Below are 16,905 nucleotides of genomic sequence, written 5' to 3' on the forward strand. Positions count from 1 at the left end.
CACTTGTTCCTAGTGCAATGCTGCTGGTTTATGTTCACAACGTGGCAAGGGAATGTCTGAATCCAAAGCTGTTTTCATTGAAATCTTTTTTAAAAAAGTCATGAAAACATTTCTATTAGATTAAAAAGGATTTTACAAACAACTCGGGTGTGGCCTAAGCTATTTCAGTGTCTGTTTTTAAGTTCAGCTGGTACACGAAAGTTTTGGATTGGAAAGTGTCCTGTTTGCAAGTGGGATGGGTGGAATTGCACATGGAGTACGAAATCCTGGTCTCTCCCTGACCTGGGGTGGGATTTCACCCAAGGTTCCCTCGGGTCTTTTCTAATCCATTCCTGGCCAGGCAGAGAGGACAGAGATGTTCAATAATAATGATAAAATTACGATGTTTAGCCATGAATCTTTGCATCCAGACTCCAGGGGGTGCTCGGCGGCACCAGGTGTTACTGTTCTACTTGTGCTTGTAGCTCCTACTGACAGGTGGAGATGGGGGCTGCCCTCAGCCCCCAGGTGAGGGGTTTTTCTTCATCACTGCTGTTTCCAGACCAGGCTCAGGTCTCTGGGTCTTCCTGGGAATGCTCTGGGGAGCACAAGATGTTTTAGAGAAGCTCTGGTTCCTTTTGAAGGTCCGGTTCCTTTTGAAGGTCCTACCACTTTGGCCTCATCAAACGTGGCTTTTGTCTGGAAAAGTTTATCCATTTCTTTAAAAATTGAACTTACTAGATTTATGTGAGAAATTATGCGGATGTATTTGCGTTGTTGTCAAGAAATGGGGTAAGTTTAAAAAAAAAAAAAAAAGAGGTCTGCTTATGATGGGCAAAGGAGGTGGAAAAATGATTCCTGCCTGGAGCAAGGAGCCTGCCCCACGTGGGACAGGGAAGAAGGACCTGTGTGTACCCAGAGCTCCTGGTTTGTACCAAACTGTTCCTCCAGCTTCTGTGCCCCCACCCTCAGAGGGGACACATGGGTTAAACATCAACGAAGCTTTTGAAGGCGTTGGAGACTTCCCTCTGGAGAGAACCTCATTGAGCAAATCCCTGTAAATTGAACGGCTGCTTTTTCCTGGGCAAATCCCCCATTCTGTGATGGGTGGCACTGGTGGCAAGAGGGGGGGTGACCTGTGGCACCCTGGGACCAGCCTGAGGTGGGGGTGACCCTCTGGCTGAGCATTGCAGCTGGGTGGGAGGGGGTGTCCCCCCGGCCTGTTTTCTGTCCATTGCTCGGGTAGCCAAGTGACCTTTTTTTGCTTCTTTCCAGTCAGGTGCCTGTTGTAAACAGAGGGAATGGCCGGTGTCGGGGCAGCGGCCGCCCTCCCAGTGTCCCAGCCTAGCAACGGTGGCTACAAACACCGCAGCCACCGTAGCCACCGCCGACCAGGTCTGTGCACGCGTCTCAGCCCTCCCCAGGGTGGGGGGCCTATGCCTGGCAGGAGGACCCCGTGTCCCCTGGCGGGGTGGCACCCCCAGGTGACCCCCCCTCCCATCTCCTTGTGCTTTCTAGGGGTGCCCCATGCTGGGCTCGGGGGGCTTCGCCTGTCCCCGCTGCCACATGGCTTTTGGCTCCCGGCCGCTGCTGTGGGCACACCAGCAGAAGCTGTGCCTGGGGGGGACCCCGGTGCCACCAGCCCCTGTGTCCCTGGGGGGGACCCACCGCCTGCCGAGGGGGCTTTGGGCACGGCGGGGAGGCCACAGGACACCCCGGTAGCGCAGGGCGTGTGGGGAGGGGGAGAGGGGTGGGTGCTGGGGATGGGGGTGTCACAGCCCCATGTCTCAGCCTGGCCTGAGCTGCTGGGGGGGACCCTCCATCCTCCCCCCCTGCACCACGTGCTCAGCTTGTTTTGCCAAAACCAGGAAAGTTTACGTTATTAAGCCGTTTTTTCCCCCCCGCCCTTTTTCCTTCCCCTTTGTCTCTGTGAGGTCGGGGTGTCCCAACATGGGGACCCTGCTGAGCCACACCGTCTCCTCCTGCTCCCCGGGCCCCCCCCGGCCGTGAGGGGACAGCGGGGGCCGGGGGGAGCGCGGGGGGCTCCCCTGGGGGACGTGCTGACCCCCCGCGAGCGGGCCCTGCTCCGTGCCTCCGACCCCACTTCCAGGAGGCTGCCGGCGGAGGTATGGGCGACCCCGCACTCCCACGGCTCCCCGGGCTCCGTGGCTGGTGGGGTCCAGCCCCTCCTGCCCTCAGCACCCCCCTGTGCAGCAGGGAGAGCCCCTCCGGAGGCCGGTCCCACCAGGAGGACACCAGGAGCTGCTGGAGGCCCACCAGAGCCATGTGGCCGAAATCCGGGCCAGGACCCAGCAGCTGGAGCAGCAGAGGGAGGGTAGGTGCTGGTGGGGGGTTTTGGGGAGATGGGGGGAGCCCCTTCAACCTTCCTCAGGGCTGTGCCGGCGGCTGGCGGAGCTGGGAAGGGGGGTGGCCACAGACCCCCACCCCGAGCGGGAGGGACCGGAGCTGAGCCCGGCCCCACAGGCCCCGAGGGATGAGGTTGGACGGCTGCAAGTGACACAGGGAGGGTGAGTCCCAGCCAAGGGGAACGGGGGACATGGGCACAGATGGGATGGGACAGGGCTCTGGAGCCCTCCCGGGGGGTTGCCCAGGGAGCAGGGTGCTCCATCACAGGGCCGTGGCCCCTCATCCCCCCCCCTTCTCCCCCATTGTGTCCAGTTTTGGGCCCCTTACCACAAAAAAAGACATCGAGGTGCTGGAGTGGGTCCAGAGAAGGGCAACGAAGCTGGTGAGGGGTCTGGAGAGTAAGTCTTATGAGGAGAGGCTGAGGGAGCTGGGGGTGTTCAGTTTAGAAAAGAGAAGGCTGAGGGGAAACTTTATTGCTCTCTACAACTACCTTAAAGGAGGGTGTAGGGAGGTGGGGGTTGGTCTCTTCTCCCAAGTCACAGGCGACAGGACACGAGAAAATGGCCTCAAGTTACGCCAGGGGAGGTTCAGGTTGGGTATTAGGAAAAATTTTTACACTGAAAGGGTTATCAGCCATTGGAATGGGCTGCCCAGGGAAGTGGTTGAGGCACCATCCCTGGAGGTGTTCAAAAGACGGGTTGACATGGTGCTGGGGGACATGGTTTAGCGATGTTTTTTGTTAGAGTTAGGTTGACGGTTGGACTAGATGATCTTGAAGGTCCCTTCCAACCTAGATGATTCTATGATTTAACCATTTCCTCTCCAGGGCTGCCCTCCACCTCGACGCCCTCCTGCCGGCTGCTGGGCCACTTGCCGCCGAGGCCAGGTGAGGGTCCGTGGGCGATGGCAGAGCCAAACCGAGCCTCCTGCCCAGCCCGGGCAATGGCTGACGCCGGGGCTGTGGGCAGGGAGCTGCGACTGTCCTACCTGCGGGGCGGTGGGCACGACCCCACCATCCTGGCCCAGCTCCTCCAGCTGCAGGCGGAGGCCACGGTGCTGGAGAAAGGGACTACAGGGCCGCGCAGGGGCAGGAGGCCAGGTAAACCCCAATCCAGCCCCCCCGACCCACCCCCAGCCCCACAGCTGGTGGCTGAGACAGCCCTGGCTGTGCCAGCAGAACCCTCTGATGCTAGTGGACGGGGCCTGGATGCGGCCCTGCTGGCTGTGGAGCTGGAGAACCAGCGGCTGGAGGACCAGCTCCTGGCACTGAAGGTCAGGAGGGAGAGGAGAGCCAACACCGGTAGGTGACAAGGAATGGGGTGACACCACTACACACCTGCCCCCCAGGGGTGCGGTTAAACTCTGGTGGTGAGGTCCTGTCTCCCCCCCCAGGGTCACGGGTGACACAGCAGCACGCGGAGGAGCTGGCCCAGCTGCAGGCAGAGGTGGGGATGCTGCGATGCCACGTGGAGCAGAGGAGGCCATGGCTGCCCCCTGCCATCCTCCCGCCCCCCGTGGCCCCCCTGCTCCCACCAGCCACGGTCTCACCAGAGCTTCTGCCGGTAAGAACCTCATCCCAGAGCTGTTTCTGGGTCTCCAGAGGCAAAGGGAGATGGGGGTTGGATGGGACGATGGGTGTGGAGGGACATGACTGGGGAGATGATTGAGGAGGTGGTGCCTTGGCCACTGCTGAGGACACGGGGGCCACATGGAGCCAGGGCCACCAGGGCAGGATCTGTGTGTGGCCCCAGGTGCCAAACTGGGGACATGGGGTGGTTGGGCATCTCCTGGCAGTGTCCATCACAGGGTGAGGCTGGGACCTCCCCTCCCCGTGTCCTTAATGCCACTTTTCTCCTTTCCCAGGACCCTCCCCAGCCAGCGCTGGGGACAGGCAGAACCGCAGCCCCCTGCCATCCCCCTGTCCCCCCCGGGCCCCCCCTCCCCCCCCTCACATCTCTGGAGGACCCCCCTCCCACCCGGGAGCCCCCGGTGCAGCACAAACCTCCCCGAAGGTGAGCTGGGGCTGGGCTGTGCCCCGTGGCACCCCCAGGGCCTCCTGCAGTGCCCCCTCTGCAAGATGGAGTGGGAAATGGGGGCTTTATTAACCTTAAGGGCAACAAAAAATAAAAGGATGGCAAAATTTGTGTCGCAGCTGGACAGATGGGGGCTTGGCTTAATTATCACAGGGCCCCCAGGTGCTCAAAGCCCCATCCAGCCTGGCCTTCAACACCCCCAGGGATGGGGCATCCACAGCTTCTCTGGGCAACCTGTTCCAGGGTCTCACCACCCTCACGGGAAAGAATTTCTTTTTAGTATCTAATCTAAATCTCCCCTCTTTCTGTTTAAAACCATCACCCCTTGTCCTATCGCTCCAAGTCCTCCCCATCTCTCCTGTAGCTTCCTTCAGGTACCAGAAGGTCACTATGAGGTCTCCCCCAAACCTTCTCTTCTCCAAGATGAAAAACCCCAATTCTCTCAGCCTGTCTTCATAGGAGAGGTGCTTCAGCTCCCCCATCATCTTCATGGCCCTCTGCAGGACCTGTTCCAACAGGTCCATGTTCTTCCTGGGTCCACAGGGACTCAGGGGGTGACCTGTTAGGAACCCACCACCCCCTGTGCTCCCTCCAGCTCCACAAGCATGAACATACATGTATAAAGGGCTGAAGGGGAAGGGATGGCACGACTCACCGATGTCCCAGCCAGACAAGCTCTTGGTGGGGCTGCAGGAGGCACCCCAGGACCCTGCAACCAAGCACAGCCCAGAAAGAACCAAACCCAAGCCAAGAGCAAGGTCAGGGCTGAGCCCCCCACAGCCCCGGGGCAGGGAGGAGCAGAGGCCGGGGCTTGTGACAGCAACAGGGTCAAGACAAGGGCCTTTTGCTTACAATCTTTATTGAAGTCATACAAAAGTTGCCAAAAAGTGAAAAAATACACTATATACAAAACCATTTTCCTTGTAAGGAGGAGTGTCCAAGGTTAAAGAATTATCATACTGTGCTTTCAACTGCAGCCCCTGATTCTGCTTGTGGCCTTTTCTCTGTCTAAAAGAAAAGAAAAGGTTGGGGTTTTTTTTTTTACAAAAAAAAAAAAGAAGAAAAGGACAATGCCTTACAGCACCAATTCATGCAGCAGCTCAAGGTTTCTGTGATTTGAGGACTTAACTGACTAGGGGTGCTTTGCTGGTCTTCAGAGCACAACACTATTGTAGAATATTGACAATTATAGCCCAGGTGATCAGAATTAAAACCCAGGAGGGGTGAAAACACCTTGGGGAAAGGCCCCAGGCTGTAGCTCAGCCTGACTCGGACACCCAGCCCACTTTTCTGTCCCCACCCCAGGGGCTGCAGGTCTCCACAGCCGGTGTTTCCCCAGCCCACAGTGACAAGCACCAAGAGGGGAACACTCCCCACCTCATGGAGGAAGCTTTATGAAGACCAGCAGGCAGTAAAACCAGTATGTCTCCCGGGCACAAACCCACGGTTGTGAACAGAGGGGGGGGGAAAGAAAGCAAAGGTGCAGGGCACAGGCTCCCTGCTCAGCTGCCCACCTCCTCTTCCATCTTTTCTGCAACCTCGTTTCCACTGGGAGCTGTGGCCCCGCCGCCGCCATTGACAGCCGGCTCCGGCTTAGATTTCTTTGCTTCGTTGTCCCCCTGTTGAGCCTCCTCCTCCGGTTTCCTCTGAAGACAAAATCGTTTAGTCTTCACTATGTAAAAATTAAAGTTTTAAGTATTTATATATATATATATATTTTTAAGGAAGCTAGCATCTAGCTGTCATCGCACGCTATCTATTCAACCCCTGCTTGCCCGGTTCCAGACAGACACCCAAGTGGTAGGGTTTAAGCAAAGCCCTGAAGCTTTGGAGGAAAGGTCTCAACCACCAAGGACTTCCAGGAAGACATCATTTAGGTGCCGGTATCTACAGCACTGGATTATCCTTAGTTACAGTTTGGGAAGGAAACATGCAACGGCAAAGCCAGGTAACGGGACAGATTTAAGGCACCTGTGACATTTACAGTCACCTGTGAAGAGCAGATCAAAGCTGCTTCAGGCAAACCTGAGCTGAGAGAGGCCAATGTGACACAGGCCAGGCCAGGGCCACACGCAGAACTAAAACTAAGGTCCCGTAAGAGATGATTTTAGTCATCTTTGCAAACAGTTCTACAAAAAGCACATAGACCTTTAAAGGAACCTCATGCTCAGTACATTTTATTATCTCAGCGAGAGGCAGTTTGTCATTACTACCATTAGACTGGCTTTGCTAGATTTGTTTTTCCAGAGTCCAATTCTCCATTTCCACTTGGAAAGAAGGGAACCCAACTCAGCCTGGTCCTGGTTGCTTGCCTTTTTGGTTTGGTTTTTTTGTTTGTTTGTTTTTTGTTTGGGTTTTTTTTTGTTTGGTTGTTTGTTTTAAGATCTGCAGGCCACCCCGCTCTTCTTGTGGATCCTCAGCAGAGGAGGACACTTGTTCAGAGAGCACCTGCAGGAGCCACACAACTCAGCTGGGGAGTTAAACCCCTGCGGGTCAGGCCAGGCGCTGAACCACCAGGAACTGGTCTCCTGGAGGCTGGATGGTTCCCAGACTGATTGGCTCCCAGTGGAAAGGAGTTTCATGCACTAGCTCTAGTTTTACTCAGAGTGTTTTCTCCATTATAGAAGGAAAAAAAAAAAAAAGCTTTGAGCCAAGAAATGGGATTATACAGAGCCAGCCAGTGGCACTTTAACAAACTGTTGAACCAGTCATTTCCAGACTCACCTTTTTCCTGACGAGGTGAGAGATGTCCGTAACACACTGAGATGCACCATCAGCTGCTTTTCTTACTGGAATCTATTGCAAGACAGAACATTGTCATCACGTAAGTTACAGCAAACCCTAATCCTTAGAGCAGGCAGGAATTCTCAACATCCATCTCAAAATTAACTTACTGTGGAAACAGAACCACTGTCTTCACGTTGTGCGAAGCCAGATGTAGTTCCAACCTTAAGAAAAAAGCAGAAGGAAAACAGTGGAACGAGTTCTGGTAATCTAGTCACACAAAATTACCTACAATAGTTTAGAAAGGGACAGAAACCCCAACTCCTCCCCATCTCAACGCTGCGCTCTGCTCCTCCACCCACACACAGGACAGAGGGAGGGAAAGCTCACAGTGACGGGACACTGGGTCCATTCCCACTCTTGGCTGACCAACCAGTTCCAGCCCCACCACATTACATTGCTACAGAAGCCCATCAAATTCCAGTTCAGATTGGAACAATTAGCATCAGTGTATTTACTAACTACCCTCTCTCTAGATCTCAGCCACCTCAGTTTCCTTCCCACAATCACAGCCTGGATGATTTGTGAGCAGCCACCAGCCCCCCCATCTGCACGATCTTCCTGTCACTGGTTTATTTCAAGCATGGCTGGAGGAACGTTTGGTTAGAAGGAACCTGCAGGACGCACTAACCAGAGTCGCTTTCAGTGCCAGCTCAGCTACTCTTGCGCTCTTTTGAGACTCCTTGGAATCTTCTATCTTTTCTTTGATTTCAGGAAGCAGCCCCTTCAGTTCTTCAATCTCCTTCTCATCTTCAGGGGACCCACTTTCTGCTGCCTTTATTCGCTCAGTGAGCATTGCTGGGGTCAAACAGTCAGGGCAAAAACATCAAGACAAAGTACCTGCCCAGTTATCAACATCCACACGGCCAAGCATCCGCTAAAACACACTGTTGCAACAATTCTGCTATTAGTATAGCTCGTTACCAGCTTCAGACCAGTAAAGATTTGCACAGTGAGATAAATAAGCACATCCAACTCTTTTCAGGGCAGTTCAAGGAAGTCTGCTTTAACTCCTGAAAGGTCTCACATTCCCTGAGCAGTTGGAGAAACCCACTTACCCAGTCTCTTGTCGATGACCTCTACGGATTTACCGAACTGCAGGACGGCCTCATCGAACTGGCTGTTGTAGTGGTAGGCCAGGGCCAGCTGGTAGTGGCTCTCGGCCAGCAGGCGGTCGTGAGCCTCCAGGTATTTCTGCTGCAGGGCCAGGCAGGCCTGGAACTCTTCGATGGCCTGCGTGTAGTTTTCTATAGGAGAGAGGCATAAGGTCTTTACAAACCACCCTCATCCTTCAAAACGGGATCTAAACCCTTATTCAAGTCACTCCATACTTTATTGCTCTTTATATAGTCCGAAGACAGAACCACCGTTGAATACAGCAGTGAGTTCAGTGACAGGCTGCTTTCAGGTTGTCAAATGACACCACTCACAGTCCAACACTGTCACCCCACACACACCACAGAACCTTCTGAGCCCAGTTCCTCCAGTTCTCAAGTGCTTTGTCCATTTACAGCCACACAGCAAACTGAGCAGCCGAGACAAAACCAGGCAAACAAATCCTGCTGTTTCACCTCCCGCCATTAATCGAGTGCAACTCAAACCCAGAGCGAAGGAGAGTCCCCTGCTGCCTCCCAGTCAAGGCAGTCTAACAACATAAAACACAACCCTTGCTTTGTAGCCCCTGTCCAGAAACCTGTCACATTATTTCCAGTGCTTGCCATAGCAGAAGATTTTACCCTACTTGGATTTAACAAGATTAAAACACGTGTTTTTTAAGTGAAGGGTAGAAAAAGCATTAGAAGGCATGAAGGTCTTGCTTCAACACTCCTTTTTTCTTGTGCATAACACACCAGGGTCCTCCCAGACCATGCCCTGGTGTTTTGGAAAGTCCCTGAGAATCACCCATTTTTTATTTGCAGTCTGTGTGTTCTGGAACTGGCACGGTACCAACACCTCCCATTGTGCCCAGTGACTCACTACTTCAATAAGGAAAGAGTCCTCCTCCTCAGTTTCTGAAGCTACACAAACCTTGCCTATAAAGTGCAACAAGAAGCTGGTTTTGATCTGGTTACACATGACTTCTTACTCAGAGCTTTCTTTTCACTGTCCTGGAAAAGCATGCTTAGGACATCAACTTGTTCATCCATTGATTCTAAAGCTTCTCAAATGGCTGCACTATCAGAATTAAACAATGTGTATTTTGTTTTCATCTTAACAATCTTAACTCGCCTTTGCACATTTTAAAGTAAGAGACAGAGATGGGCAGAAAGTGGAACCGTGCATGAGAATCAGCGTCACTTACCAGATTCAATGCTAACTTCTCCTAACTTTAGATGAGCTTGAGCTGCGTGGAGCTGAGCTTCTTTTGTTTCTTGTCTAAATCAAGGGAAAAAAGTTTCAGAATCCTGATCAGATTATGCCACATCCACTAATTGTTTCTGCCACCTCCCAGTTTCCAGTGACCTTCTCTAGCAGATATCCAAATTGGGACTTAAGCCTTTACCTCTTGTAGATGACTTTTGCTAACTCCAGCATGTCCCAGGCTAGCTCAAGATTCCCAATTTCATCCTCCTCACTTTCCTGTAAAGACTAGAAATGCATTAAAGATTAAGTGACTTAGTTACGTATCACACCAAACAACACTAAGTTTCCAAACATGGTTGTCAAGGAATTGCACTTATTTTTTTAAATGAGTTTTGAACATCATTAGATTAGTCTGAGGCAGAGCCAGATACACTGTTGAGGACAGTTGTGCAACATGCTCAGTACCACACTCTAACAGGCTTCAGCTTTTTCCAGGTGTTTTCAGCACTACATCAAGGTAACTCCTCAGATTTAAGCAGCACTACACCCACCACTAAACTTCCATCCTAATCATGGTTTGTTGGACTGGGTGCATTCAACACACACAGTGAGACAACAACAAAACAAGCAAAGAATGAACTGTTACTTGTAACTAAACTCTAGTGACAAGCTAAAGCAGCTCTCCCTGCCTGCCCTGCAATACTCATCAGGCTGCCCGAGCCTACTAACAGAGTGAGCAAGGAACAACACAGACTATGCACAACACTGCCCCTTCCTTATGCTATACTGGTTTTTCAAAAGTAATTTCCTACACAAGACTAAATGAAACACAAGTGAGCTTTAAAGACATTAACATGACAAATACAGCACTCTTCCACGAGCCGGTGGAAGATATCCACCCGATATCGGAGCTCAGCAGTCCCGATATCCACCCTCCTGATATCAGAGCTCAGCAGTCTCACCTTCTCTTCCACTGTCAATTCATTCTCCTTATCATCTTCAGCTTTATCGTTTTCTTTATCTTCCTCTTCAGATTCTTCTGTTTCTAGAAGGCAAGTAGGTGAATGAGAACACTTGTTGTTACTACGCTCGCTTCATATGGAATCAGGCAGAATCTATTATATCCAGCCCTTATCTTTCCAGTGACAGGTTAGATGTGTGAGGTAAGAAGAGCACAGACACATTAAATTCCCCATCAGCAGCAGCCATCTTGCTGAAAGTGTTAGGCACTGTAGGCTAAAGCAGTTCCAGGCCACCTTAGTCCTTGTTTTTAAGTTTAACTTCATACTACCCAGAAGGGAAACTTACCTAGAATTCAGTTCTCACAAATGCATTGTGCAGTCCCACTGAAGCCATGGGATCCTGAGCAGCCCTGGAGGCACTGGTCAGTTGCTGGACTTGAGGCTACAGATAACAAGCGTTTTCAGCAAGATAGCTGCCAAGCTGGGTACAAACAACACCGATTCTGAATGCCTCTTCCCCACATCAGACATTTAAACTGGCAATGTTATTAACGAACCTGCTATTGTGTAGCACTGATTGGGCTCCTGATACTGGGTAGGAGCGTTGCAGCATCTATTCTAGATGTAGGAAACATTTTGGGAAGATGTGCTAGTAAAGGAGTATGGTACTGGTTGACTTGCATGCTGAAGCCACACGCTTAATTCCTGTATCAGGACCACTGACTATTCCCAGAATAACAGGAGCTTGATGGGGTGGAAACTAGAGAAGCCATGAGCTCGTTAGACTAACTCCCAAAAAGCACATACCTACCACCGAGAGGGCCAAACCCTAAGTATGAGGACAGCTCGGTCGAGGGTAAAACAGAAGAGCTGTGAGGAAGCTGAAGTCAATTTTAAGTAGTGGAAAGAGCCTGGAATGACTGGGAATCAGACCAGGGTGTTCAAGCGTGTCCTCACACCAACAGATTTGGAACAAAAGGAAGCAGTATGCTTGGGTAAGCAGCCTTCCACAGGATGATGATGAGGAGGGGATAACTACTCTGAGTTTATGTTGTCACACTCTGTCCAAACACCTTGCTGGGAAGCTGCTTCACCACTGTCTTTATGCCCCAACAGCACAACTCCTTTCAGTTTGCAGGACTATCTAGTCTCAGTATTTGCCACTCCTAAAATAAGGCTCTTCCTGTGGAGCTGAGCTATGACAAAGTTTCAATTATCAGCTCATCAATTAACTTGCACAGCACCAGCCTAGGAAGACCGTGCAAGTACTAGTTTAAAGTGCAGGAGTTTTACTCCTAGGTTACTTTAACATAATCCTGAAGAGAGCTACCATGAAGCAGGAAGCAGAAGGGCAGAAGCAGCTAGATAGCTGGACAACTGTACTAGACAGCAGCAATAAGCCTTCAGGTTCATGGGCAAATTAAGTTTAGCTGCACCAACTAAATCCTCACTTGCAATTACCACCAGAAAGACTCAAATGGAGAATTCCTTCCCGCCCCACCAAACCCAAATTTACTATTTTGTTATGTATTCAGCTGTTCTTATTTTTCTGCTCCACTGTTTTAAAATAAAACATGGTCATAACCAGAGGCAACTTGTGCTTCAAGTTATTTGAAGGTTAGTGCAATAAACCCAGACGCATGCAAGTGAACATCCATTCAGTATTCTCCACCAGCCGAGCCATTACTTACACATTTCACAGGGCTGTAAGTTTGCTTTCAAGTAAGATTTGCTTTGCAGTTAGTTAAGCGTTAGTCTAGAGAAACTGAGACTATTCACTATTCCTTCAAACTTTACTTGGATGTAAAATCCTTCAAAAGCCCCTTTACTGTGCCTTTTCCTTATTCTAAGGCAAACAGAAAATTCTGAATGGAACACTTTTTACCCATTGTTAGCCAAATCCATCAAGTCATCCACCCACAAGTACTTTTCTCCTCTCACTGTTACCTTCTCCCTCTTCCATCAGGTCATCTTTCTCTTCTTTTTCTACCTTAGCACCTTCACCCTCTTCCATCAGGTCATCTTTCTTTTCCTCTTTCTCTATCTTAGCAGCTACTTCAGCCTTTTCTTCCATGTCATTAGATGGATCTTTGCCCTCTGTGGGCACAGGTTCCTTCGAGGATTCTGTCTCTTTAGTTTCATCTGGTTTCTCTGCTGTAGCTGTCTCTACCGGCTCTTCTTTCTCCTCCACCTTCTTCTGTTCAGCTGCCTCTGCCTCCCCTTCTGCAGCTTCTTTCTGCTCCACAGCAGCTGCTGCCTGCCCTTCTGCTGCCACTTCTTGTGCTACTGCCTTCTCTTCCACAGCTGCCTCTGCCTGCCCTTCTACAGCCTCTCCCTTTTCCACAGCTGTCTCTTTTGCTGCTGCTTCTGCTGCTGCCTGCTCTCCCGCCTCTCCCTTCTCTTCCACAGCCACTTCTCCAGCTTTGGCCTCTTCCACAGCTGCCTTGGCCTCCTTGTCTGATACTTCTGTTGTTCTCTCCTTCTCCTCAGTTGTCTCTGCTACCTTGTCTTCAGGCACCGTCTTCTGCTCTTTTTCCACTACCTTCTCTTCCACAGCTGCCTCCTCTTTTGTAGCCTCTTTTTCCACAGCTACCTGCTGCTTCTGATCTTCTGAAGGGACTTCTTTTTCTGCAGAATCCTCCATCTTCTCTTCAGCCTCTTCAAGCTTTCCATCCTTGTCAGCAACTGCTTCTTCTGTTGTTTTTTCTTCTGTGATCTCTTTCATTTCAACATCCTCCTCTTTGATTTCCTTCTCAGATAGTTCTGGAGTCTCTTCTGTAGATTTTTTGGCCTCTTCTTTTTCCCCCATGGCGTTATATACCTGTTCTCTCAACTCCTCCCTCGCTTCTTCTACATGATTGAGGAAGCATAAACATTTCTTCGAGTTTAGTGATAAAGACATTAACGGGCACTGACAACACCACCCTCAGACCCTCCAGTGTGTTGGTTTGCCATCAGAGTTAGATGACATTCCTAAAAGCTCCACTTTCCAAGTACAAGGCATTAGGACACAACCAACATGGTACCATGAACTAAGCAAATCCCTTCCCCAGACTGCATTATTGCAAGCGGCCGCTCAAGCAGTGTGCAGTTTTGCGCGCCAGCGTTTTTAGTCACAGCTTAAGCAAGAGGTGCCAGTGTTTTAATAGTCTGGATTGACAGGAATTCCTGTATTATCTCCAGCTGCAGGGAATATAAAATAGTTACTGTTCTTGGGCTTTCTTTTTTTTTTTTTTTTTTTTTTTTTTTTTACAGAGACTGAGCTGTCCTACTACACAGACTGTACTGCTACAAGGTTACAAAGCAGTTCGAGCCGGCTGTGAAGCTTAAGAAAGTAAGTTTGAATGCAGCATTTCAGGACACAAGACACCTGGTAACCTTTTACACATGCTTTCAGTGACCAGTTCTTTGCACAAGTTTTAAAGGTTTTGTTCAAATCAGCACAAAAAAAAAAAGAAAGAAAAAGTCCATTCAGGCTGCTAAGACTTTCAATAGAATGATTCAGGCTACCTAAGGTACCGATGGACTGAACTTGGATTGTTTAGACAAGGAAAGGCAGCCGGGTGCCTCCACGCCACGGCACACAGCTTTACATACCATCGACAGCTGGCAACGCAGCATCATCCTCAGCTTTTTCTCCTTCCTCTTCAACCTGCACCCCTTCCAAGGCATTTCCCAGCACACCATTTTCCATTCTGAAGGGAACAAAAGGCTGTTATCCCTCAGCTCTTGAAATGACACTGTTTTCACTGCACAAGCTGCAGGGCCGTGGCCCATCCCACCCAGTGTAACCCTGTCTACGAGGGTGAAATCCTGTTACACCAATAATCATTTCATTATTTCTCCTGATCAAATGAGAAACCATTAGCATACCTTGCCAACTCCAGGAGAGACTTGCCATAGTAAAAAAAAGCTTCTGCACACTCATCCGCTGTCTCACCGTATTTTTTACCCCTACAAAAATAATGAAGAATTATTTGCCTGGGCCTACTTAAGATTTTGATACATGAACTTGAAGACTAAAAATTCCTGGACAGGAAGGATCAGTTTCTTAGCTCATCTCCCATTGTTTCAAACAAATAACGAATGCTTCTCTCACTTAGCTCAAACATCCAGCAAAGCAAATAATCTAAGCCCCAAAGGGGTATCACTCTCAAGACCTGATCAAGACAAGTGAACAACTTGCTAGCAAGTAACACTATCCCATTATTTTCCTATTAACAGACATCAGAACCACGCACTGTGAAATATATGAAATCCCTTCCCCTCCTTAGGTAGCTGCACTGGCCATGGCTATCACAAAAAGCTGTCTGAACTGTACACCGACTACAGCACTGTCCAACGCCTGAGTTAATTTAAATCCTTTGTCCTCTTCTCAGTTGTACTATAAATACAGCAGCATATATAAGGTAAAAAAATCTTAATCTTTCTTCTATTAAGCCTCCTCAGCTCAGCCAAGCTGAAAACCAAGACCTGCAAAAACACACAAAACATTCTACTACTCACAGTAAGCTCGCAGCTTCCTGGAACGCATTAACAGCAGCCGGAATATTTCCCATTACCAAGTGCTTCTGTCCTAAGCCCAATAGTTTCTTTGATTCTCCGTCCACATCCATACTGGAGAGGGGTGGATAAAAATAAATCAAATACAGGATTTCGTTAGTTTCCATAGTAATTTCATATCCAGCTTTCAAAACCTAGTCACCTTTATATAGGACTGAGCTGCATACTTTACGGTGGTTATAACTACCAAGGTGTCTGTGGTTGGTTTTATTTGTTTAAATCTGGACCAACTTTAAGTTCTGACGACCGAGGGCAGACAGGTTAATTTTAACCAGCTGTTGCAAGAAGCGGGTAGCGGAATCTGATATGACAAAGGATGCTAAAGAATATACTTTTTGGAGTTGCAAACCAATACAACACTGAGTACTGTAGTGTTTCACCAGACTCCGATGCTAACTAAGCCAAGAAGAATAAATCCAAGTTATGACTTCTCATAGCACAGCATGATGCATTTGAGAAGAACGATAGATGCACATCTTGGTTTAAATTCAGTGCACCTCACACAGCTCCATTTCCAGAAGGTCCATCCCAGACCATCCTGGACAGGGGCAAGAGGAGCTACCCAGAGGTGTACTACTACTCGCTGGTCACACGCTTGTGCCACCCAAATGCTTCTCCAGCACTAACTCACAGACCAAGAATTTACCAAACAGTAGCTGGTATTTGGGTATTGAAAGGGGTTTTTTGTTGCACTAGATTTGGGCAAATTGCTGGTGGGCATCAGTTTCAGCATCTACAGCATCCACATCTGTTAAACTTCAAGCCTAACCAATTGATTTGAAGGGTGAACTTTTTGTTTCACTCAATAACCCCTGGATTTTATGTTCTTTAGTAACTGACAACTCCAACTCCCATCTTACCTGTCTGTCTTGTCTGTGGATGTGGAAGGAGCTGCCAATTCCTCTTCCATCCTGCAAACAAAACATTGAATGAGTGTTTGTAACAGGCCACCCATTTCATGGCAGGAACTGAGCTCTTGGAGGCATGAAACCAGAGCCAGGAGCAGTTCCTGCTTTCAGGTGATCAGCCATCTAGAGCAAGTTCACCCTGCTGGCTGTCTTTTGGAGGAACACAGAATGGCAGGGGTCGGAAGGGACCTTTGGAGATCATCTGGTCCAACCCTTCTAAAGCAGGGTCACCCAGAGCAAGCTGGACAGGAACACACCCAGGTAGGTTTTGAGTACGTCCAAAGAAGGAGACTCCGCTCCCTCAATGGACAGCCTGTTCCAGTGCTCTGGCACCCTCAATGTCAAGTTTTTCCTCATGTTAAGATGGAATTTCTTATGTTCCAACTTGTGCCCGTTGCCCCCTGTCCTGTTGGAGGGCACCACTGAGAAGAGCCTGGGTCCATCCTCTTGACACCCACCCTTTAGATATTGATCAGCACTGATAACATCCCTTCTCAGTCCCCTCTTCTCCAGGCTGAACAGGACCAGGTCTCTCAGCCTTTCCTCATAAGAGGGGCTCCACTCCCTTGATCACCTTGTTAGCCCTCCACCGGACTCCCTCCAGTAAGTCCCTGCCTAATTAGTTTCATTTTTGTTTATTGTTTAAATGAAGGATTGCTGGGGAAGCACACGCTTTCAGGTTGTATCAGGCTAAACCTGGCCTATAGATCTGCTGTCTCAAATCCAGGCCCGCCTGCCCCACCAGCTCTCAGCCGCCCACCCACAAGCCCCCCCCGGTACCTCAGAGCGATCCCCACGAACACCCGCGGCTCGGAACAAACCGAAAACCCCCAAAATCCGATGTTTTGCACCGCCCTCCCAGTCTCCGCGGCCCCACCGGGCTCCCCCACGGCCACCCACCGGGCAGCCTCCCCTGGGCGGGGCCGGGGCGGCCCGCACAGCTGACGAGCGGCGGCGGCGGGCGGAACAAAGGCCGGTGCGTCCCGTCCCCCCCCCCTCCCCTCC

General features: G+C 50.2%; 2 protein-coding genes across 3 annotated transcripts; one reads left to right on the forward strand and one right to left on the reverse strand.

Annotated features, from left to right (window-relative positions):
* Window positions 1-1,280: 1,280 nt before the first annotated feature.
* Window positions 1,281-4,937, forward strand: CCDC17 (coiled-coil domain containing 17). The gene is made up of 9 exons (XM_014938947.1): window positions 1,281-1,374; window positions 1,867-2,105; window positions 2,194-2,314; window positions 2,372-2,507; window positions 3,173-3,232; window positions 3,315-3,445; window positions 3,524-3,646; window positions 3,739-3,908; window positions 4,923-4,937. The coding sequence occupies exons 1-9, from the start codon at window positions 1,281-1,283 to the stop codon at window positions 4,935-4,937; spliced, it is 1,089 nt and encodes a 362-aa protein (XP_014794433.1).
* Window positions 4,938-5,218: 281 nt separating this feature from the next.
* NASP (nuclear autoantigenic sperm protein (histone-binding)) lies at window positions 5,219-16,760 on the reverse strand. 2 transcript variants are annotated; one of them, XM_014939039.1, is made up of 15 exons: window positions 16,681-16,760; window positions 15,853-15,903; window positions 14,936-15,046; window positions 14,303-14,383; window positions 14,027-14,124; window positions 12,377-13,279; window positions 10,430-10,512; window positions 9,667-9,752; window positions 9,466-9,539; window positions 8,222-8,410; window positions 7,795-7,961; window positions 7,274-7,327; window positions 7,104-7,175; window positions 5,894-6,025; window positions 5,219-5,387 (listed from the first exon to the last, which is right to left on the reverse strand). In XM_014939039.1, exons 2-15 carry the CDS (start codon window positions 15,900-15,902, stop codon window positions 5,334-5,336), a joined length of 2,154 nt encoding a protein of 717 aa, XP_014794525.1. In that variant the 5' UTR covers window position 15,903; window positions 16,681-16,760; the 3' UTR covers window positions 5,219-5,333. The 2 variants fall into 2 exon arrangements, with proteins under 2 accessions (XP_014794525.1, XP_014794526.1); XM_014939040.1 differs by lacking the exon at window positions 12,377-13,279 and having other exon boundaries at window positions 5,233-5,387; window positions 16,681-16,754.
* Window positions 16,761-16,905: the final 145 nt, after the last annotated feature.

Source organism: Calidris pugnax, unplaced genomic scaffold, assembly GCF_001431845.1.
Source record: "Calidris pugnax isolate Ruff unplaced genomic scaffold, ASM143184v1 scaffold18, whole genome shotgun sequence".
NCBI lineage: Eukaryota > Metazoa > Chordata > Aves > Charadriiformes > Scolopacidae > Calidris > Calidris pugnax.

Excerpts from the sequence above, each read along its gene's own strand:
- CCDC17 (XM_014938947.1), top strand. The coding sequence starts at position 1,281 with ATGGCCGGTGTCGGGGCAGCGGCCGCCCTCCCAGTGTCCCAGCCTAGC. Across the intron at positions 2,106-2,193 it reads CCAGGAGGCTGCCGGCGGAG|CAGGGAGAGCCCCTCCGGAG; the intron begins GTATGGGCGACC and ends CCCCCTGTGCAG. Across the intron at positions 3,233-3,314 it reads CCACTTGCCGCCGAGGCCAG|GGAGCTGCGACTGTCCTACC; the intron begins GTGAGGGTCCGT and ends GGCTGTGGGCAG.
- NASP (XM_014939039.1), bottom strand. The coding sequence starts at position 15,902 with ATGGAAGAGGAATTGGCAGCTCCTTCCACATCCACAGACAAGACAGAC. Across the intron at positions 7,176-7,273 it reads ACAGTGGTTCTGTTTCCACA|ATTCCAGTAAGAAAAGCAGC; the intron begins GTAAGTTAATTT and ends GTCTTGCAATAG. Across the intron at positions 5,388-5,893 it reads CAGAAAAGATGGAAGAGGAG|ACAGAGAAAAGGCCACAAGC; the intron begins GTGGGCAGCTGA and ends CTTTTCTTTTAG.